Below are 23136 nucleotides of genomic sequence, written 5' to 3'. Positions count from 1 at the left end.
GGCGAAGTCGAAGGAAGAAGTGGAATTTTGCTGTTATCACTTGTGTATGGTTCATATGGTCAACTAGAAACAAGGCAATTTTTGACTCAGACCTCCCTTCAATCCAAAACATCAAACACAGGCTGCTGATCCTCATCAGAGAAGGAGGCGCTACTGCTGCTACTGCTGATCGACCGTCTCCTGAGTAGGGGTGAGCAAAATAACCGGTAACCGATTACCAAACCGATAACCGAACCGAAGTTTTAGTTTGGTTCGGTTATTTTAACATTCTGGTTCGGTTCGGTTTTAATTTTAGCTTAGTTTGGTAATCGGTTATCGGTTCGGTTACTGAAAAAATATATCGATATAACCGATAACCGAACCGAATTTAGTATATAAATATAAAAAATATAATTTTATTTTTACATATATAAATAACTTATAAAATCTAAAATCTAACCCCTAAAAAATATACTTTTATCTTTATATATATAAATTTTGGTTCATTAGTCTTTAATTTCATCAATTGTAACTTTTATACAAGTGCATTATTTGAAAACCAATTAAATAAAAATATACAAAAATTAAGTATTATGAATTTTCGGTTATTCGGTCGGTAACCGAACCGAACCGAAATTTTTCGGTTAAATAAAATTCGGTTACCAATCTTATTCGGTTCGGTTATGAAAATAACACAAACTTCGGTTCGGTTAACCGAAAGTTCGGTTCGGTTAGTAACCGAACCGAACCGATGCTCACCCCTACTCCTGAGCCAGATTTGGTTACTGTTCACTGGATTGCTCCACCGGCGCACTGGCTTAAGGTAAATACAGATGGGGCTGTGAGTGCCAATGGTAATGCAGGTGCGGGAGGAATCTTCAGAAATTCAAGGGGCTTCGTTGTCGGCTGCTTTGCTGCTCCTCTGCCTTGTACTTCAGCATAGATTAGCGAGCTAAAAACGATCATATTCGCTGTCAAATCTGCTGTGGAAAGAAACTGGAGACACATCTGGATCGAATCAGACTCAACATACGCTGTGCAGCTCCTAAAAAATAACAGAACTGACGTGCCTTGGAAAATTAGGAGAGATTGGATAGAATGTTTAACTCAGCTTTCTGATATGAACTGGCGAGCTACTCATATTTACAGAGAAGGGAATCAAGCAGCGGATCGGCTGGCTAACCATGGTAAATCTGCCTCTTCTTCCTGCTGGTGGCACTCGGCACCACATTTCTGTCAAGCTTTTGTGTTTGACGGCATTTGTAATGTAGGTCACATTCGTGTCATGTAACTTTCTGCTTTTTTCTTTCCTCTTCTTTTTTTCCTTTTCTCTTCCCCTCTGTATTTTTTCATTTTTTATAATAATATTCGGGTTGTTGGTAGTGCTGGGGGTGCCAGCCTAGCTGGGATGTACGGCCTGCCTTCGCGTCCCATCTTGATATAAATTTTTTTTAATTATCTGTATCTGTTCTATTATCTTAACGGATATACTTTTTGCATTTTATATTCGTCCTATTTAATTCGCGGGTACTCTTATCCGTTAAAAATTAATACATAATATATAAAATATTATAAATTTAACAAAATATAAATTTAATAAATTATCCGTCTAAAAATTTAACAACTGAACATTGTCATAATCAATAAAAATAAAGTAGCTTAATGGGTATCTGGAGGTATTCCCATACCCGTCCTATATCTATTATGGGTAATTGTTTTGATCTCATACCCGTCTCATACCTTTTTATACAGGGTAAAGGCAGTCGCATTAGAATCGGATAGTACCAAGTATCCACGGATATAGTACTCGTTGTCATCCCAAATTGAGAATGCTATTATTAATTTAAGCAAACTCAAACTTTGAAAATCAGATTTCAAACCAAACCCCTATAAGATAAATAATTTTTTTATGTATATTAAGAATTTTTTTAAATTTGTGTTATGTATTTGTTATTTTATAAATTATAAAATGAATATTAAGAGGATTGGCTGAGCTGACATGCGTATTTTATATATATATTTCAAGCTCAATAAAAAAATTAAACACACATGAACTGACGGATCTAAAATTATCTTCTTTTGTTCAAACCTGACCCATTAAGCACAAGTCGAGTTGAGTGAGTATCTAGACTCGTGAACAATAATTTCCTTAATAATGCTATACTATTTTTGCTAGAATAATTGCTGATTGGGCTTTGCTTTCTATCTCACTTAAAAAAAAAATTTAAATAAATAATATAGATTTGTCACTGATTATTAATTCAAGACATTTTTTTTTGAACTATAATATAGTCAAATGTTGATCCATTTTTATTTTCATTCAAAAACTCCCATATTCTTTCTTGGACTAATTTAGCCTACTTAATTTCATCAATCAACTCAACTTAATAGTTTATATTTATCCAATTGGACGGATTTAATTATGAATTGGACTAAAATTATATAAATAAATAAAATGAAATGAATTTTAACCAAAAAAATATATTTATCATTAAATTGGGCATTATATGTAATATTAAAAGTTAATTTCCATTAATAGGTAGTTATGAGTTTATTATTTATACAATTGAATTTGCAATTATAGTTATCATTTTTTTTTTATAGAATTGTAGTTAAACATTTAATTTGGTATAATTAGGCAGATTTGACCAATATGTATTAATGGCAACTATATAGTCTTTAATAATTTAAATTTAGATTTGATTGGCAGCTAAGAGAACTTTCGAATGGAGACTACACTATACACTTATAGGGTTATAGGGTCATTTTCGACATTTGGTAGCAAATAATGCTTGCAAAATAAATTAAATTCCAGCTTCTTTCTTTGACTGAAAATTATAATAATATTATAATTGCCAAACTTTTTTATATATAATTTGTTAAAATAAAAATAAAAAGAATATACATTTATATATGAGACTTGTTCCAAATTAAATTGGATTGGATTTTACGTTGATTGGGACATACGATGATACGACCCTTTCTTAAAATTTAGATATCCTTTAAACGTGGAAGAATAAGATGAAGTTCATTGGCCCAATGGGCCTGAGCTTCCAGACCAACAAGGACCAATGGGCTTTATGGTCAACCTAACCCATCCAAACATAAGGATCCTGGTCCCATTTAAGGCATTTGTCTTCTACTTCTTCTTTTCCATGGATTTGCTTAGGGGATTTTAATGATATTCTTTCCCACTCTACAAAACTTTACCTCTTATTTTTAATTTTAACGGTTAAAGTAATTGATTTTAATTTTTATATTTATATATAATTAATTTATTAATATCTACATAAAAATTGTTGTTAAAACAATCCACTAACTCACTCGTTGAACCATAAAGAATGAAGATATATACTTTTTTGGAAACCAAACTTTATTAATGCGCTGATATCGGAATATCCTGGAGTATTTGAACACTGTCTCCAATGATCTGTAAGATAGAAAATAGTTAGACCGGCAAACCTTCTCTGATGCCTAAGTTAATAGGTGAATACAAAGTTTAGGGAGAATGTAATGGAGTTTGAGTATGTAGAATTATATACTTTTCTCTTTGAACTTGATTCCTATTTATAGACATTTGAGGTTAGGGTTGGATGCACGTGTCACCACCATATTGGTTCGGAATCTAAATTCCCGTTCCAAATGGCTTTAGTGTGTGATTGAGATCCGAAGCCATTACTCTCACCATTTGTTCTACATAGCTTTGGGGACCCTAGATGGCCGGCCCAAAAGTATGGTTAATAGGCCTTTGAGAACCATTTGAGGTCCAAACTTCATTATACATAGTATCATATGCCTCAACCAGACAAGAATATAACATTACATTAGTAACAAAACTCGGAACGTTAGAGAAAAACATATGATAAGGATATAAATGAGTCGATTGAGTAATAGCATGAGCCGTCTCATTAGTTTGTCTCCGAACGAACTTGATTGAGTAAAAGTAATTTAGAAGAAGCAAGGATCGACACCGACCAACCAAGTCATCGAACTCCGACTGATCTTCATTACTAGAATAAATAGCATCAACAATAATCTTGACATCGGTCTCAAAATAACTTGTTAGTACTTTTGATCCACTATCCACTCGATTTCTTGAATCAACACCAAAACCTCAACTTCTTTTACTTCCAACAAACTTGGAAAGATTGTCAACCGAGTGTTGGTTAAATCTTTAGGCATCACGGAGAATAGCCCTAAGTCTTACTTCAGCAGACGTTGTAAAAAATACCGTATCAGTATTGCATTTGTAAAAAAAGGACGAAGGTGGAGGATACCAAGCTTGGTAGCCCGTAACGTATTGAGCCCGAATTTGCTTGAGTATTTAGCTTTTAAGAACCAAAATTTTCATAAAAAAAGAAAGAAAGAAAGAAAGAAAGAAGGAAATTCAATGAATAGAAAGGCCCAATTAGCCGAAAGGCCTCTCAAACCCAGGCCTAAAAATGTTTCTCCCTCAGTAATGGAAAATGTGAAAGAGCTTAAACATGGAGGAAGAAGAAGAAGAGCAAAAGAGGAAATCAAGTGCGAATAAAGTAGTTATACAAATACCATCATACCAAGAAGTAATCGATAGCTCACAGCCAAAATCCCAGTCTTTATTTAAGCCATCTCAGACTTTCTCGCAAGCCTTCTCTTTCATCAAAAATTCCGAATTTTACACCCCTCCTCCGCCCCGTCCTGCCGCCTCCGCCTCCTCTCAACCCGGACCGGTCTCGGATAATGCTAACCCGTCTTCAAACACCCCGAGGTAACTTCTTCAATCCTCAATTTCATTTTTTATTGAAAATTTATTTTCTGGATTTGGGAATGTGCTTAAACTGTTTGATAGTTTGCTTCACTGAATTCAATTTTACTAAAATTGGTTGATACAGCGCACCTTCACCTTCTCAATCGGCTACTTTTGCTTCGTCGTCGTCGCAGGCTGCTCAAAGTCGGAATTCAATCCTTGTTAGCCACAGGCAGGTAAAGTTAGGATCTTTCTTGTTTTTGGAGACATAAAGATCCTCATAAAGCAAGCCAATGATTCCCTTTTTTGTTTTTGTTCCTTTTGCAGAAGGGAAACCCATTGCTCAAACATATCAGAAATGTAAAGTGGGTTTTTGCAGACGTGGTCTGCGACTACTTGATTGGCCAGAACTCTTGTGCTCTTTATCTAAGGTATACTTACTTGCTTATTTTGGTTATATATCGTTTAATTCCATGTTATTCTTTTCAAATGTATGTAGATATGCAGCTGATGCCTATATAACTCAATTCTGTGGCATTATGCTAATTTTTTGTAAATTGATTATGTTAATTTATGTCTAGAATCCTGATTAGAATAGGAATTTAAGTGAATCCTATAAGGAAGGGATTGTACTTTTAGGCCTGTATAATCAATGGTTATTTGCTTATTTGTTTGCATCGTTGGCAGTTTTCGAGCATGTGCTCTTAGGGTATACATATTGTGAACTTTTGGGCGTAATCAGGTCTCATAGAATTTGGGAGTTAGAGATTGGGAAAGGGTGAGATTTCCTTACTGTTGTATCAACTTGCCTATTACTAATGAATTATGTGCTCTTGTCCGTGGATGTAGGCAAAAATAGTTGAACCATGAAAATCTCTTGTTCTTGTGATTGCATGTGTAATTTTATGTTCCTCATATTAAGCTTAGTATAATCAATGACTGATCCAGTTCCTAACAAATTATTTTATGTGTAGTCTTCGGTATCACCTTCTGCATCCTGACTATCTGTATTACCGGATAAGGGAACTGCAAAAAAGCTACAAGCTTCGGGTTGTTTTATGCCATGTTGATGTGGTAAGCTTCCCATTTGCAAGAAACTTTCAATGCATTTTCAAGCATTTCTTTCAAAGGCCATGCTTAATGACCTTGTACAGTGCTTAATCTATCAAATAGAAACAAGTTTAGATAAACTGTTCATTACCTTTACGAAATAAGAAACATAACAGATTGTTCTCATTGATTTCAGGAGGATGTGGTTAAGCCTTTGCTTGAAGTCACTAAAACAGCCCTGCTTCATGATTGTACATTATTGTGCGCTTGGAGGTATGCCGCATATTCTGTTATTTTCCCCTCTGCAAGTGAGAATTATGTGCTAAAGGCCGGATATATGTAGGGGAGTCTGAGATTTCATCATTAATATTATATGCTGCAATCGAATTTTTATTATTCTCATTCAAGATCTGCTAAGTGTCATGGGGTCAGAGTTCTCGTGCAGAGGCAATACCAGTGCGGCACCTCACATCTCCCGCATGTCCTGAGGCTAAGCCTTCTCCATCTCCGATGCTCACTGGTTTCACCCTCCCATGGGTTGGCTCGTCAGGGGAGCGGGTATTGCCTTTGCACGAGAACTCTGACCCCGTGACACTAAGCTGTTAGTCTTACATTTTGGAACATGTCGTTGTTAATACTTGATAAACTTATTTTCTTTTATTGAACATTCTTAAAATGATTTTTGTTCAAAGAACTCTTTTTGGGTTTTATTTGGTTATAGCTTGGAGGAATGCGGCCGATACTTAGAGACTATAAAAATGTATGAGAACAAGCCTGCAGACCTTATTCAGGGCCAAATGGACACTGATTACTTATCACGGGTAGTTACTTTATTAACGTCTTCTGTGCAAAATTTATGCCATTTAGTCCACCCAGAATCTCGGACAGTGTTAGAACTGTTATCTTCATTTTTGTCTTTTGTTTCTTTTCTTTTGTTCATCTTCTGATTGATCTGAAACCACATTTCTTTTGATATATAGCTGAATCATGCTCTTACAACCATTCGACACGTTAACAAGACTGATGTGGTCACCCTTGGATCTACCTTTGGAGTAAAATTCTGTCTCTAGATATCATGTACTTGATTCAAAACTTTTTGATGTTTGTTCTTCTGAATTTGAATGTTACTCCGATGCAGTCTTTTTCCAATATCATGGATGCATCAATGGAAGATCTAGCCCGTTGCCCTGGCATAGGAGAGCGCAAGGTGCGTGATGATTTCCTTTAGCCTATTACCTCAAGACTCGTGTCCTTGAGTCCCAACCAGTTTTGGCCGAAATAGTGATTGAATTTAACATTTAATGTTTTTAATTGTATGTAATATGTGCATTCATTTGTTTGGTTGCTCTAGGTGAAACGCTTGCATGATGCGTTTCATGAACCATTCAAGCGTGTCGTTGCGAGCCACTCTGTGGTTCCAGAAACATCGCAGAAAGACGCTGAACCTTTCACTGTAAATGAAGTCACTGAAGGGGAGAAGGAAGAAGAAACAAACAAACGCAGGAGGAAAGAACCTGAGACAACAGTCAAATCAGCTCTTTCTGCTGCATTTTCAAAGTATGCTAATAAATTTGGGAAAAAGACCAACAAACCACAGGGAGAAAAGGAAGGCGAAACAAGTGTTACCGCCAAATCTGGAGCTGATGATGGCAATTCCGGTGAAGAGGTTGCACGTTAATCCTCTTTCTATAACGTCGATATTAACCTCCGCTCTGCGATGTCTCCAATATTGCTTGCTCTTAAATGACCGAAAAGAGAATCGTCGGGTATTCCTTCATCTACTACCATTGATGCATCCTTATTTTAGCTTAATTGTGAAAGGAAATGCCTTCTGCAAATCACTCTCTAGGTTCAGCTGCATAATCTTGTATAAAATTTAGCACAGGAGTATTTCCCATATGGTTGATAAACATAAGCTTTTATTCTGCTTAGGAATTGGTAATTGTGTACGAATTTCATAAATTTGTGTATCAACAAAACATTATGATAACAGAACTTCCTATATGGTTAACAAACATTCATTTTTGTTTGTTTCTTTGCAACTTTATGGTTTATAATGTGTTAGATGAGTTCGGGAAAAAACCAAAAGTCGATTCTTTAGGTTTATACTAGATTGTGTTTTACTTGGGGTGACAAACGGCTAGAGAAATATTTTCCACTCAATCCCTAATATTTGCGGGGATGAATACAGAGAATTCCTATTCCAAAAAAAAAAAAACATTTAATAATTAGTTATATTATTGAGAGATATATTGACTTTAAGTATAGGAGTGTCGACGTTGGGCAACCAGTATCTCCATTGTTTTGCAGAAAAACATTCAGATGAGGAGCCTTAGAGATCCGTACATCGGAAACACACGCAAAATTTTGTTGGTGCGGTGAACGTGGAGCCGAGATTTCCTCATCACTTTATAGGCTCTAGCATTGACAGTCATGATGGATGTTCCGGAAAGAAATGGAGAAGATGGTCATCAAGGACATTACAAACAAGGACGACTCTGATGGTCCTCCAAAGGCCACCCCATCCATGGAATCTATCAATAAAAAATTTCAGAGGGTTCAATCAGATATAATGCTAGAAGATACAAACACCTTCTTTACAATACTGGCCAAGATAGCTTCCCAGCTAGGAAAGGGCTGCGGAAATTCCTCATGTATCCACCAATTTGATAGCCGGAATGTAGGTGAGCAACGTGCTCCAAACCCCCAGCTGGTGGCAACACTGGGATTAGAGTTATACTTTAGAATCCTATTCCTTGACTCCACTGGGGTATGAGGGAAGTTCGACGCAGAGCACACGGTTGTTATGAGTGGAGGGCTAGTGAATCATTACCCTAGTTCAGTGGTAGGAGGTTAGTTGAACACCTCATTCCTTATGACATCTAAAATGGCTATTGCAACCATCGGACCAATGGTCCAATGCTCCATGTCCACAGAGATGTATTATTTTTACCTATGAGTCCATACATATACCCATTTGGTAATTAGTCATTTTAACAGTCTCATTATTATTTCATTGGTCTTGATGAAAAACCTTAAACAAACGGGATAGTTGTTAACTTATTATTAGTGTTGGCATTTGAACATGACAAAACCACATATTTTTAGCCATGAATCTGATAAAATATTATTCGAAGCTGCAAAGAGTTATACAATTGTACAAATTGAGAAATGTTCCTAAAACCTGGAGCTAATTACATTATTATTCTGAAATCTGGAGGAAACAGAGAGGTTCTTAATCAGAGGAATGAGAGACTGCACAACATCTGTCATTAATGGCCTGTAATCTGCTTCTGGTTGTACACACATTGCTGCAATAGCTGCAACCTATTTGCACAAAGTTCACATTTTTCAAATTTTAGCTGAATCAAGAAATATTTCAATCACAATAATTGGTCATAGTAACTACCTGAACTAAATCTTTCTTCAAGTAACGACCTTTTAGAGCTGGATCAACCATTTCAACCACTTTTTCTCTGTTAGTTAACCCTGGAAGAGCCTGTAATATTGGTACAAATTAGCTTTTAACATTCAAGTCCATTTAACATTTGTGAGAGAGGAAATGGTAGATTAAGTTCACGGTTAAATTGCACCTATTGACACTGAAGTTTGGGGTTTGTTCCACAAAAGTCACTTAACTTGTCATTTTGGCCAATTCGGATAGAAAAGTCATCAGAATAGTGACGTGGCAGCCACTTGAAAATGACTTATTTTTACCTATGACATGACTGTCGTTGTATGACAGGTGGAAGCCATAAAGAAATTAAAAAAAAATACATTTTTTTTTGCTGCCGCGTGGCAGTTTCAAACAACTGGATTAAGTAAAATAAAAATGAAATTTTTACTTTTTTTACTGTGATATGTCACATGTAAAAGTGAATCATTTTCAACAAGACTACCATATCACTGTTCCAATGACTTTTTAAATCTGAATGAACTGGAATCACTTTATTGAAATAATAAGAAAAATTTAATGATTTTATTGAAAGAAAACGAAGTTCTAACGGTTTTTGTGATATAGATTCCAAATCTTAGTGACCGTTAATACAATTTACTCTTAAGTTCGTAGGGACGTGTATGTTTAGCTGTTCATTTCTGTTATTTGTTGTTGCCGTTAGATATTTACTGTTTGTAAAGTTAGCTGATTTTCCTTCTGAAATAACGACGACAACTGTTTTATTTTACTGTTTGGAGTGAAAAAAACAAAAAGCAGTTACGAACATGAGATCTAAACCGGGCACTAACCCAGGAGACAAGGACATGTTCACCAGGGGGACGTCTGGTGTCGATGGGTATCCGGCCGGTTAACAGCTGTAGAAGAACAACACCATAGCTGTAAACATCTGATTTTGTTGTGAGCTTACCTGTGGAAGCATACCTAACAGAAAACCAACATTCTCATAAAATCAGTTCCAATTGATGTTTACATGAAACTTAATATGAAATGAAGTGACAGTTTATAAGATAGGCAACCATATTGCAAATGCTAATAATAAAGATTGCCCCAAAAGAAGGAATCTGAAAGTGAGATTTATCTTCTTCTCTCAATCAAAATTGAGAAAATGACATATTGCCTAATAGCTACCTTTCCAATGCCCCATGTGCAGAAATCTTATGTGAAAATTGACAATTCATTGATATTTTGATACGTTTATCAAGACAAAAATGGCAAAATGGGGGAAAAGAGCACTCACTCTGGAGCCAGATAACCAGTGGTCCCCACGACACGTGTCGTCGAGGTCTGACCATTGATCTTGTCAGAACCCATCTTAGCAGATCCAAAATCTGAAACCTTAGCATGGAAATTTTGATCAAGTAAAATGTTGCTGCATTTAAGGTCTCTGTGGATGACAGAAGGGAGTGTGAATTCATGGAGGAACTCTAAGGCTCTAGCGGAATCAAGGGCTATCTGCAAGCGAGTCCCCCAATCCAATGGCTGGTGTTGCTTGTGGTGGAGGTGGTTTTGAAGTGAACCATTGGGCATGAATTCGAATATTAGGAGCCTATGCTGCTGGTCAGCACAATAGCCAAGTAGTTCAACTACGTAGGGTGAATGCAACCTGCTTAGCAAGTCTACCTGCAAGAAAATGACATTTTCAGCTACCCTTTTGCACCATTTAATAGCATTAACATTTTTTTTTTGAGGTACGGGTTATCGTGTCATAATCGTGTTATGAGCACTATGATATAAATGACACAAAATGATAATCATGTCAAGCGGATTATTTCTGTCGCGGGTTATCTCTGTCGTGTCATAAATTGACGGTTCTAATCTTGATAGACCACTAAAAGATTTGCAGGTTAAACCCCAAAAAGGGACATTTAAAAGAACTATTCCCAATAATGGTTGGGAAACAATTCCAATAGAGGGGTTATTTTTAAATCTGAATAGACTAGTTACGGCGGTGGGCCCACCATAATGGTACAAAAGATAAACCACTATGTTTTGTCCTTTGTAACATTACAGCACCGTAATATGGTTATTTTTAATTATAAAGTTAGAAACAACCCCTTTTAAAGGAATTATTTCCCAACCATTACCGGGTTGGGAATAATTCTCTTAAAATACCCTTTTGCGTGGTTTAACCAAAGGTTGGCTTGGTACATAACTACGCATCTAAACTATCAACTTTTTATTGTACTTGATCTATCATACTAAAACTTGGAACTTTTTACCTTTTGGTACTCTTAACTTGTAAATTTTGGATTATGCCACCGTTATTTACTGATTTGGCATACTTCGAATTTGATTAAGAATGCAATGTGGATTTTATACGAAATTTGTCAAATCATCAAAGAAGAATCTTAGAAGCCCAAAATTGACTAGTTCAGGACGCATAAGGACAGAAGTTACATATTTAGATGTATGATATGTCTAAGTATAAATATCGGATGTCAAATGGTTAAACGTTATAAAGTTTAAGAGCGTAATTATATATTAAAGCTAAAAAAGTTCAACACTTTATCCAAGTCTTAAGTGCCTAAAATTGTTGACTTTAAAAGCTGTGCAATTTATTGAACTTAAATTACTAGGTTAGGTTAGATAATAAACAAAGAAAGGCCAAGAAAAGAGGAGATAATAAATGAAGTGCACTTGCCTCTACCCTAAAGGCACGTTCTCCTTGTTTTCCTTCTCTACGGAACATTTTAATGGCAGCCATTGTTCCATCTGCAAGAATACCTCTATACACTATTCCATAGCTTCCATTCCCAATCACATTTGCTTCACTGAATGTATCTGTTGCCAATTCAAGCTCCCTGTATGTGAAAACTTGCACCCCCTTTTGTTTTGTAAGAGGTTTATTCCCCAAATTGCTACCATATAAACACCCCCCTTTCACATCTGTCACATAATTTAACATAAAGACTCAATTTTGGCTACCATTTTGGATTCAGAATATGAAACAATCAAAAGGGTGTTCTTTTCCACTCTCCAATTAAGCAAAAACCATGAAATTAATCCAAAATGTGTAATCAAAACTCAGAAATCAAGTAACCTAATTTGTGAGAAATGAAATGTGAGGAATGTAATTACCTGGGCTGGAAGTGACATTGATGGTGGTATGGGAAATGAACTTACAGGTGGGAGTAGTGTTGTTAATGGTGGTGGGAGAGGCAGAGGTAGCTTTTTTAGTAGATTTGAGTCTTCTAAGCATGATAATAAGTAGAATGATTGCAGAAAGAACAATAAGGGAGATGGCTGAAATGATGATAATGAGAATGGAAGTGGAAGAAAGAAAGGTATGGTGGGGGGTGATTTTATGATGGTGTTTAAGGGCATGGCTGGTGGCAGGTGCTGCAGAAGTTTCAGTGGTGGTGCTAGTTTCCATGAGCAAGAACAAAGAGGGAACCAGAGAGGGTGAGAGAGAGAATGGAAAGTTTGTATCTTTGGAAGTTAAAGTTTGCTTCTTTAAATTTGTAAACTTGTATGGCCATAAAAATCCTCTCTCTTGAATAATGAAGATGAAGATGAAGATGAAGATGAATATAGGTACTTCATTCGTCACTTCTTTTGTATTCTCTGAGGAGCAGTCTCTGTCTATGCACAAAAAGTATCAATCTTGCAATATTTTTCTCACATTTATACTCATCCATATCATTAGTCTCTAATCACTCTTCAATCTTCATTTCTGAGGCCTACATGTATGAATCACTCTTAACTTTTGAGATGTTTCATTAGCTCGCGAACTTGCTTAATAAAACCTAAAAAAGTTGTGGACCAAACAGTAATAAAGTGGATCTCTGCGAGGTGCCTCCGAGGTATTCGACATCCCTAACACTCCGACGATCAAGTCAATGGTGTATCGATCGAGGTCGAAATGTATAAGGAAGAGTGAGAGAGAGAGTAAGCATACCATCCTTATAGACTTGGTGATTGTGTCTTAGTTGGCCAGTGTTTGCTTGAGTTAGATGTGGCAGACCCATTGTCTTTTAGGTGGGCTTGGGCTTGGGCTTGACCCACATACCTTATCAAGTAGTGCCCCCAAAACGAGGTGGAGTTGTGGACCAAACAGTAACAAAGTGGATCTCTTTGAGGTGCTTCCGAGCTCTGCGAGGTGCTCGACGTCCCTGTGCTAGGAACGATCCCTGAGAACACTCCGATGATCAAGTTAGTGGTGTATCGATCGAGGTCGAAATGTACAAAGGAGAGTGAGAGAAAGAGAACATACCATCATTGTGTTAGTATCTAGGTTTTTATAGACTTGGTGATTGTGCCGTGGTGGGCCAGTGTTTGCTTGAGTCAGATGGAACAGACCCATTGTCTTTTAAGTGGGTTTGGGTTTGACCCACATACCTTATCAAAACCTAATAGGTCTTCTAATTTGATTAAAGTGATATGCATTTCAATTTCTGTAAATATATCTTTATATTGCCACGAAAACTCCTTTTCAATAGCATTTCTACATTTTGTTTCGTTTATGAAACCAAAACTCCCGAAAACCAATACTACACGTTTTTGGGCGCGTTTCAATGAATATTGAAAATAGAAAACATGTTTCTAGTTTAAGAAATCGTTTCCTCCAGCAAACGTAACCGGATTAATGTTCGGACTTTGATTCTAACTAATTGAAACTTCTTCTATAACTAGAACTTTTTAATTTTTCTTATTTTAGTGGCACTGAATTTTACTCATTTTCACAGTCTAGTCATTTTAGTAAAACATAATTTAAAAGTCACTTAACTTTACACTTTTTAACATTATGACCACTAAACATTCAAGAATTAAAATTTTTCAGAACAACATTTTTTTCCAAAAATGTCATTTCTGGATCTTTGTATCTGCAAAAATTCATTTTTTCTCTCCTAACTAAACAATAGATAAACAGTCTCAAATCGAAAATTTTAAAAAATTAAAATTGCTTAAAATATCATCAACCTTTGAAATTTTATATTTTGAGGTGTTAATTCAATTTTAGTCGTCATAATATTAGAAAATATAAAATTGAGTGACTTTTATATTACATTTGTCATGCGCCGAAAATGAATAAGAATAAATTGATATAATTCAGTGACCATGGATGTAATTTACCCTAATTTTGTCATATCTATTGTATGGAAGCAATTATTATGGTTTTGTGGACTAGTGGAAAATGACTTGTTATCCTAAGTTGGTGTACATAAAATTAGTCTGTTTAGCTTAGTAAAAATTGCATGATTATACTTCTCATCATTTCATTTTATTTATAAGTTGAAGATAATTACAAAATGACACCTCAACTGTAAATATCTGAACATTCTCTTCAACGAGAGGAATAATATTTTATTATTTAACCAACTCTTGCCTCTTTACTCACCGATATGCATGGATCTTAGAAATTCTTAAACCAGATCAAATACTTGAATAAAAAAATTTAAAATTGAATTGAATCGTTGACTTTTTTTAGGACGGAACCGAATTATATTGTTGACTTAATTAGATATAGTTCTGGATTAGACTGGGTACTTATGTTGGAGATTTTAGAACCAGACCAAATATCCGGAAAAAAAATCCAGAACTGAATTGAACTTTTGACTTTTTCTTTAGAATCGAACCGAATTATAATGTCGATACAATCCTAGAAATTTTCAAATCCCCGAATTGTTCCTCACACTGGACTAAAAATACCCTAATGAGAATAAATGTGAAGAGAGGTGACCCAGTGAGGGGCAGTCTCCAACTAGGCAAAAGCATGAAATCACTATCTGCCTGGGCTGTGAAATTGTCTTATATATCTCCAGTTTGTCCCTGTCTTTGAAGAAGGGAGCCTGCAAATGCTTATCTGTAAGTCACAAGATTCATGCCCTTTTCTGAATTTTGCACAACTACCCTTATAATAATTCAACTAGGACTACCCCTATTTAGTGATACCAATTTCAATAATTCTTCACCAACACATGATTTTTTTTTACAGAATTTCAGAAATAAAACTCCCACTCAGAGTTCAAATCCCAATACATCTTTCCCTAATTTAGTATAAAACAATGTACCCTTTCGGGGTGTTTGTTAGGAGGGATAAATAAGGTGGGATAGGGATAAAAAGCACGAGATAAGTTATCACATGTTTGTTTAGGAGACAGACGAGTGAGACTGACGATGAATAAGCCTCTTATCCCTCAAATCCTATACCCAGGAGGGGGGTGGTATAAGGAGGCGGGATAAGCTCCTGCGATTTTAATAGGATGGAAAAGTCCATCTTATCCTTCAAATTAATGTTATGCAGTTTAAATAAGGTTAAAATAGTAAAATGTATTATTTTATCCTTATCCATATCCCACGTACCAAACATTGAATAATAATTCTCGACTATTATATTTTATCCTTATCTCAACCATTTATCCTTGTCCCTATCCCAACCTTTATCCTTATCCCCATCCCAATAGAATATCAAACGCCCCGTTTAGGTAAAAGCCGGAGTATCAATTATCGGGTTCATGTTGTAATCATATCATGCTAATTATCGGGTTCATATCAAACCATTTAAAGAGTGTTTGTTTATCTAGTTTTCACTTCTTGTTTGTCTTTTCAAATTAACTTTTTACAAAAGCAGAAAATCTCTGCTTTTTGGAAAAACACATTTTCCAAAAACAGGAACAACAAACAACAAACGACAAGTAGCCAAACAGACTTTTAATCTTAATCTGACTTAAAAAGTATCACGGTATAATTTTATCAATTTAATCATTGGGGTATTATAGATTATGTGTCAGTTTTAATATCTATATTAATTGTAACATTTGAAAAAGGATTAAGGCGTAAAAATATTTTTACCATTGACAGTTGTGAACAGTATTATCTCTGAAGTTTTACCATTGACAGTTGTGAACATTATTATCTCTAAAGTTTAAAATTGTGTAATTTTATTCATTGATATATTGGATCAATTTCAAATATAATTATAAAACAAAGATATCGTGTTCCTTATTCCGCACCAGTTATTTATCAGTTGGTTTAAAAAAATTCACTTTTTTATAATTTAATAATAGAATTGGAGATTAATATTTTTTTACGTATAAAATATTTTAAAAAAATATAATAATAATCTTAAATATTTATATTTTTTTTAATCAATTTCATATTATCCCAAAAAAATGGCAAGCTCTAGTAAAAGTCCAAAATCAAATACATCCAGTATCACGTGATACTTGTCTGATCAATCAAGTTACTACATTTTCATGACAGGGATTTATAATCAATACCCTCCTGAATATTTTTTACTGCAAAAGCTTTGCTACCAATGTCTATTTCTAATAGACCGAGAGATAACCCAACCGACATAATAACACGATTTATAGAACATCCTAACTGACACGACATAATTGATGCGATTATCATTTTTCTACATTTCTATCATATATAATTATAGGGTAAATTAAACTATTACGGCTCAAACTTTTGACTCCCGACTTTCAAAACTGGACATAAAAATTCATAAACTTAGAAAAAACCTTGCGAAAGAAAACAACTTCAAAACAACCCTTAATAAGCTTAAAAAATCCAAAAATTAAAGTTGTTTAAAACCATATTTTTATATGTTTGTTATTTTTCAACGTCTATATAACCTCAAAATCAAAAAATTCAAAAATTAAAATTATTTAAATATCATTTCTACGAGAGTTGCTTGCTACTAAAGTGGTCAAAAGTTGGGGACTTTTACTATGTTAGTAACTGACAACTATCAAAGACTTAAATGCCTGGTTTCGAAGTTTAGGAGCCGTAAAAAGAGTACGAACAAAGTTGAGGACGAAAGTAAGAATTCATTGCTTTTCAATCAAACAAATAAAATTATGTAGTTCAATCAATCATCTGGGAAACCAAGAAACCTATTAATAAGTTTAGCAACTGGGGCTGCATCACCAGCAGGGTAAGGAATAAGGGACTCTAAATCCATATCTGCAATTGTATGATCAAGTGTTTGAGGACGAGCACAATATAAATGTTTCCTCTCTGCTAATTCTTCTGCAAGTTCAATTTGATGATTGTCCATTAAATCTTCGTTTACCACTACAATAAGAGCTTTCCGGTGCCGCAGACTCTCAAATATGCTCCCTGATCCTGCACAATCATCTCAACCAATTCATGCCTTATCCTGAAATTAAATGTTATGATGCACGGACGGATACAAGAAATGCTATTTCTAAAACATAACCTTCATAAAATAGCCAAATTGATACGAAACGCATAAACGCTACTAAAGGGGAGTGTCCATGCAACATAGGTAATGGGGCAAAGCAAGATCAGTTTAACTTCAGCTTATAGCTTTTTTCATAAAATGCAGGTGAAGAGGGTAAATTACACCCATAGCCCCTCAACTTTGACTTACTTTCTTTACAACTCCAAAACTTCAAAACCGGATATAAAAAGTCCGGCTATGTTCTTTACTAACATAAAAAGAACTGATCAAGATGATATATTGTAAAGCAACTTCGATTCTTAAACTTTTTGGTTTTGAGATCATTTAAGTGTAGTTTGATAGGAGAAAAAAAGTGATTGTTTAGAGTGAGAAAACAACAAAAATGGTATTTAGGAAAATCAAAAATATAGTTTCATAGAAAATGTGGTTCCAAGTAACTTTAATGGCCTAATACATCTCTCGCCCGCTATATTTGTCCAAAAAAGTCAATTGACCCTTATACTTTTAAAATACCCTATTTACCCCTGGACTTGTTTAAAGTGGCCTATTAACCCCCTAAAATCCACAAGGGAGTAGTTGATTTTTTTGGACAAGTACAGGAGGCAAAAGATGTATTAAGCCAAATTTAATTCTTGAACTTTTCCATCTTGAGGTCGCCAAAGGTCATTTTGAAGTCGTTTTTATGTTAGTAAAGGGCGAAGTTCAGAGAATTTTATGTCCGGTTTTTGAAGTTCAGAGACTTTCATGTCCGGTTTTTGAAGTTCAGAGACTTTCATGTCCGGTTTTTGAAGTTCAGGGACCATAAATAAAGTCAGACCAAAGTTAAAGGACCATAGTAGATGCATTTTACCCTTCTTCAGCTTATAGCTTTTTATAAATGCAGGTGAAAATATACACTTTTCTTTGTGCTCCCATGTAAAAGATGCAAATTCTCTTTCTTCCACAAGAATGCCAAAAGCTATAGTGTGATACAGTGCCAGACAAATTACATTAAGAATGTGACAATTTACATTGAATGACCAACTTGATGAGACTCTCAGAATGTGTCCACCAAACTTTGTAATTTACCATCTCCTTTCAACTATTAGAGATTTCACATTATACTCATGTTCGCTGACATAATGATGATAATACATTTTTTGCTGACAAGCATCACAAGGTCAAAGTGTTGTGTCTTTTGGAAGTAATGTTCTCCCTTGGCCTTGGCTGGGGGCATATTAAATGAGACACTGACCTGCTAATCTAGACTAACTGTATCATCCCCTATTACCAATTTAGCATTATACTCATGTTTTCTGAGATAATGATGATAATTCGTATTTTTCTGACCAGCATCACAAAGTCAAACTGTTCTGTCTTTTGGAAGTAGTGTTTTCCTATGTCCCTTGGGCCAGGGGATATTGATTGATGCGATAAAATTTAAATTAGTAGATTACCCATAATGTACAAAATAGTAAAAAAATTATTCATAACGTTTCCAAACAAGACCAATTTTATCCCTACCTAAAACAGAAAATTTAAATGGACTGATTTCACAAGTTATTTGACCGTCACATCGGATCTTCCAAACAAATTTGTCCATAAAATTACGCAAGATCAATTTTACCTCTACGGACTGGTTTGACAGTTATTTGACTATGACATCAGACCTTTCACTGAAGCAGTTTCGTGCATTTTGGCAGTTGTTTGTAACTATATTAGTAACACAATAAACATTCACTTTGGCAGTTTTTTTTTGTGACTAACTTATACGTGAAGACTTAGTTGTTAACTTTTTGAAAGGTTATTGGCAGCTGTATTAGCACTGTTGCTAGAACCTTACAATTCGAGTTCGATTCGATTCAGCTCTATTTCGAGCTGAATCTATAGGGAGAATCTAAATTATAACAGAATCTTATGATTTGCAGTTCAAATCATACGATTCGGTTCGATTCAGCTCTATTTCGAGTCGGATCTTCATCATCGCTCATCAAAAACTTTAACATCACTAACTACTAAACTCACTTTCCTCTAGCCCGGTTGTTATTTATCAAGTTATCAACTCAAACTAGTTACATTTCACCGTTATCAAGTTGACAACAAGACAAAAAAGCAGAGTCAAAAACTCAAACTCTCCATCTCCACTAAGTTATTAAATAGAGTCCGATTTGTGAACTAATTTTATTATAATTGCATTTGCATTTGATTTGAATTCCAAATACTTAGGTTGATATGATTTCTTTTTTGACATTAAAATTGTAATTCTAGACTAATAATTTGATAATATTTTGAGTTCTAATATTATGAATTTGAACCGAATCTTACGGTTCGATTCGATTCACGAGTCACGATTCACAAAATGTGGATTTCGATTCACGAGTCGAATCTCGATTTGACAACTATGTGTATTAGTAACACAGTAACCATTTCAGACAGAATTGATGTTTAGAAGTTCCGATATGACAGTCAAATAACCCTAAAACTAGGGATAAAATTGATCTTGCTTGAAAATGTTAAGAGTAAATTTGCACTTCTAAGAAAACGATAGGGGCAAATTTGCAGCTTATCCCTTGATTGATATATCGACCTTCAAACCTAGACTGACTGTATCATCCCTTTATTATTCACAATAATACTCAGCCACTAGAAGAACGCACACACACACACAAAAGGAGGGAGGGAGGGGAGGTAGCTGAGTTCAGTTGATCCTATAACACTATAGAAGACTTTTTGAACAATTTTCCACACTACACAATGTAGTGAATCTTAATTAAACAGCATGTGTGAAGATTGCAGCAAGAAAGTTCGATAGCATGACCCTAAATCTACCAAATGCAGAGCAAAAACATACAAAAATAGCTTACCAGCATGACTAATGACAAGAGATGATGATCTTAGATGGTCTGCAATACTTGATGAAAAAGTGAAGTAATCCACAGCAACCGATCCATCTTCTCCTTCAGACTGCATTTAACAGATATGTTTAAGAAATGCAGCAGAAATATAAAACTGAAGACTAATAAGTCTAAAAGACTAAAGCAATCGTCTAAAATGAATTGGTTAAGCATTCGCTTAATCAGAATCGCTGTTGAAAACTTTAAGTGCAATATTCTACTCAAGGAATTCGGTCAGTTAATACCACAATAGTGTAAAGAACATCACTGATATTTGAGCAAATCCCATCAGAGCACATTATCATATGGTCCTCAAAATCTACATTATAGACCACTACTTCACGTTGGAAATGAAAGAGTAATAACAATTCTCAGGGAGTTGGGTCAGTTAATACAATAAGCGCATAAAGAATGCATAGTTATTAAAGGCGGAAGGCGCACTAAGGCGCAAGGGGGTCTCGGAGCCTAGCGCAAGGCTCAAGCGCACGCCTTGTGCATGAAATAAATTCCAAATTAACTACTAACTCTTCTACAATCATAATTCATGATAAAAAATTTAAATCTAGAGACTAAAGTTAACTGACTAAAAGTCTAATAACTACTTTTCACCAAGATTGAAGTCTCCATTTGTGATTTTCTAAACTCTTCAAAATGGCCAGCATTTTTTTCGCCATTCTTTGCCATGTTTCTACTGTCTAAATCTTATTTTCTCCTTTATTAATTTCTTTTTATTCTAATTTAATTTCACCCGTAGATCATTTAGATAGGAAAAGACTGAGACTAAGACATCTAGGCGCGCCTCTAGCAAGGAGCTAGGCTCAGAAAGACGCACTCAGAAGCGCATCTCTTAAGCAGACCCGCTTTTTGGCTTCTCAGGCAACATGCCTGGAGCCTAGTGCGCCTTTGATAACTATTAAACAATGTCACTAATATTTGACCAAATCCTAGTCCTACAACATGTCAGAAACTACTTTATGGAAGCAAAAATCTAGATTGCAGTCAATCTATTAGTGGCTCACTATTTCTTAGGGAATTGGCTCATTACATATACACATATAAATATGGATATCGAAGCGCTTGGGTATTGGACACATGACCTCCCACATCCACTTTGTGAAGATGTTACAATTGAGCTATTCTCAATATCTATGTTGCACGGAAACTCTTTGTCACTAGCGTTTCCGTTTCCGCTTCCATGCAACACAGCTCAATATGCAATTGGGTCTGTTAATACAATAAGTGTATAAGAAATGCCACTAATAGTTGACCAAGTCCCAGTCCTACGATATCTCAGAACACAATATCATATGGGCTCCAGATCATAAACCACTTCTTCACTATTGGAAGTGAAAGAGTAATAACATTTCAAGGATAATCGCTTACTTTTCATCTTCAAGTATCAATAAACAACTTTGTTATTCCATTTGAGTGAATTACCTTTAAGTTATTTCCAAGATCTCTAGACAAATAAATTACATAATGTAGGCAATAGTTTTCCAAGATCAAACTCAAAGTCAGAACCCAAGTACTTCTTATATCTCAAGTGCAACATATAATTGAAAGACATTCTACAAATTTTCTGCTTCTGTGCTCTAAGTTTCTAATGCATAATCTAGATCTGCACGCATTTGGATTTCAGATTCCAGTAACATTGCCCCCATTACTGATAGATAGATAGATAGATAGATAGATAGAAGGCACCCAAGCCAAGTACATCACTTGGAATTGTATGATTTATGATTCTGAGTTATTTATACTAAATTCTAGTAAAGTTTTAGCATATTCCGCCACTAACAAAATCAACAGTTGTTTCTGCTCTTGTTTCATAGGAAACTGAAAACAAAGTTTCATGAAGACTAGAGATACAAGTTCAACTTAGAGAACAAATTCCTAAATTTATCTTTTCTCTCAACCATTCCACAACTCAAAGAAGCTTGATTATGCTTCAACTTACAAGACAGAAGTCAAAACCCAACTATTTGATTAAAACAAATAGCTCTAATATGGATGGTATTAATACAAATAGTCTATATTTGGATCAAAAACATAAAAAAAAAGAGAGACAAAAATCTAGAAGTTAAAGATACGAAGAAGAGAAAAACCTTGGTTGGAATGTAGGATCCTCGACCAATTTGGATAAGAAGGTCAGTGTACCCTCTTCTAAACAATTCATGCTTAACTTCCTTTCTATCCACAGCTTTCACAAGAGCATCGAACAAAGTTGTGCCCACCGTTACGAACACAATTTTCCTCTCCTTCTGACCGATAGTATCCTCATTAGTTCCCATATTTAATGATCAAAGCTCGTCCTCTTTACCGCCTATGCATCAGAAATCAGACATCAATATATATTTCAAAATAGATTTTGGAATTAACAATCAAGCAGAAAGGCGTAATTGAATAACAATACGGACTTATGTGAAGCAATCAGTGAGACCAACCGCCGGCGATAAGCTGGTGGAGACCACTCGGTTGCGGGAAGTGCCGTAATTCAAACGGGGCGAGATTGGGCGGAGGAATATATGAACCGCTTTTCACTACCCTCTCTTCACTGAAATTATGCAGAAACGAAACCAAATCAACTCATGTTCGATATTCAATTTAATCTCTTTACAAGTACGAAGCAAATTCAACAAACCACCTCAATCAGCTATGGAGAAAATGGTTTTTTGAAAACTAAACTATGAGAGAAGCATTTACAAAATTAACATTACTTTTTACATATTTAAGACAGTACCCGCCTACGACAATCGCCGATCTTGACCGGCGAGAACAACAGTGGAGATCGACGTGACTTCCTAGCAGCGGCGAGGCCGGCGAGCGAACATAGGCAGCGATGGAGATCGGAACAGCGATAGGACGGAGATTGGTTAATTACAAACGGCAAAAATGGATA

The 23136-nt window shown here is 35.3% G+C and overlaps 3 protein-coding genes across 8 annotated transcripts; 1 reads left to right on the top strand and 2 right to left on the bottom strand.

Annotated features, from left to right (window-relative positions):
- The first annotated feature begins 4421 nt into the window (after positions 1-4421).
- On the top strand, positions 4422-7521 carry LOC136206737 (DNA excision repair protein ERCC-1). The gene is made up of 9 exons (XM_065997882.1): positions 4422-4726; positions 4851-4941; positions 5033-5136; positions 5680-5779; positions 5952-6028; positions 6477-6576; positions 6736-6807; positions 6894-6962; positions 7107-7521. Exons 1-9 carry the CDS (start codon positions 4464-4466, stop codon positions 7431-7433), a joined length of 1203 nt encoding a protein of 400 aa, XP_065853954.1. The 5' UTR covers positions 4422-4463; the 3' UTR covers positions 7434-7521.
- Positions 7522-8834: 1313 nt separating this feature from the next.
- Positions 8835-12945, bottom strand: LOC136206736 (probable serine/threonine-protein kinase PBL7). The gene is made up of 6 exons (XM_065997881.1): positions 12291-12945; positions 11850-12098; positions 10450-10828; positions 10001-10133; positions 9165-9254; positions 8835-9082 (listed from the first exon to the last, which is right to left on the bottom strand). The coding sequence occupies exons 1-6, from the start codon at positions 12583-12585 to the stop codon at positions 8933-8935; spliced, it is 1296 nt and encodes a 431-aa protein (XP_065853953.1). The 5' UTR covers positions 12586-12945; the 3' UTR covers positions 8835-8932.
- A 4025-nt stretch (positions 12946-16970) lies between these two features.
- Positions 16971-23136, bottom strand: LOC136207176 (uncharacterized). Of its 6 annotated transcripts, none has more exons than XM_065998472.1 (5): positions 22978-23136; positions 22655-22791; positions 22343-22560; positions 20211-20310; positions 16971-17288 (listed from the first exon to the last, which is right to left on the bottom strand). In XM_065998472.1, exons 3-5 carry the CDS (start codon positions 22526-22528, stop codon positions 17032-17034), a joined length of 543 nt encoding a protein of 180 aa, XP_065854544.1. In that variant the 5' UTR covers positions 22529-22560; positions 22655-22791; positions 22978-23136; the 3' UTR covers positions 16971-17031. The 6 variants fall into 6 exon arrangements, with proteins under 6 accessions (XP_065854544.1, XP_065854547.1, XP_065854548.1 ...); XM_065998475.1 differs by having other exon boundaries at positions 22682-22791; XM_065998476.1 differs by having other exon boundaries at positions 22682-22791; positions 22955-23126.

Source organism: Euphorbia lathyris, chromosome 9 (genome assembly GCF_963576675.1).
Source record: "Euphorbia lathyris chromosome 9, ddEupLath1.1, whole genome shotgun sequence".
Taxonomy (NCBI): domain Eukaryota; kingdom Viridiplantae; phylum Streptophyta; class Magnoliopsida; order Malpighiales; family Euphorbiaceae; genus Euphorbia; species Euphorbia lathyris.
This window is presented reverse-complemented; position numbering and strand designations above follow the sequence as displayed.

What these genes read in the sequence shown, in the direction of transcription:
- LOC136206737 (XM_065997882.1), top strand. Translation starts at nt 4,464, where the DNA reads ATGGAGGAAGAAGAAGAAGAGCAAAAGAGGAAATCAAGTGCGAATAAA. An exon ending in CCGTCTTCAAACACCCCGAG is followed by an intron (nt 4,727 to 4,850) that starts GTAACTTCTTCA and finishes TGGTTGATACAG; the next exon opens with CGCACCTTCACCTTCTCAAT. An exon ending in TCTTGTGCTCTTTATCTAAG is followed by an intron (nt 5,137 to 5,679) that starts GTATACTTACTT and finishes TTTTATGTGTAG; the next exon opens with TCTTCGGTATCACCTTCTGC.
- LOC136207176 (XM_065998472.1), bottom strand. Translation starts at nt 22,528, where the DNA reads ATGGGAACTAATGAGGATACTATCGGTCAGAAGGAGAGGAAAATTGTG. An exon ending in GATCCTACATTCCAACCAAG is followed by an intron (nt 20,311 to 22,342) that starts GTTTTTCTCTTC and finishes TGTTAAATGCAG; the next exon opens with TCTGAAGGAGAAGATGGATC. An exon ending in TCTTGTCATTAGTCATGCTG is followed by an intron (nt 17,289 to 20,210) that starts GTAAGCTATTTT and finishes ATGATTGTGCAG; the next exon opens with GATCAGGGAGCATATTTGAG.
- LOC136206736 (XM_065997881.1), bottom strand. Translation starts at nt 12,585, where the DNA reads ATGGAAACTAGCACCACCACTGAAACTTCTGCAGCACCTGCCACCAGC. An exon ending in TGCCTTTAGGGTAGAGGCAA is followed by an intron (nt 10,829 to 11,849) that starts GTGCACTTCATT and finishes TCTTGCAGGTAG; the next exon opens with ACTTGCTAAGCAGGTTGCAT. An exon ending in AACATGTCCTTGTCTCCTGG is followed by an intron (nt 9,255 to 10,000) that starts GTTAGTGCCCGG and finishes CCAATATTACAG; the next exon opens with GCTCTTCCAGGGTTAACTAA.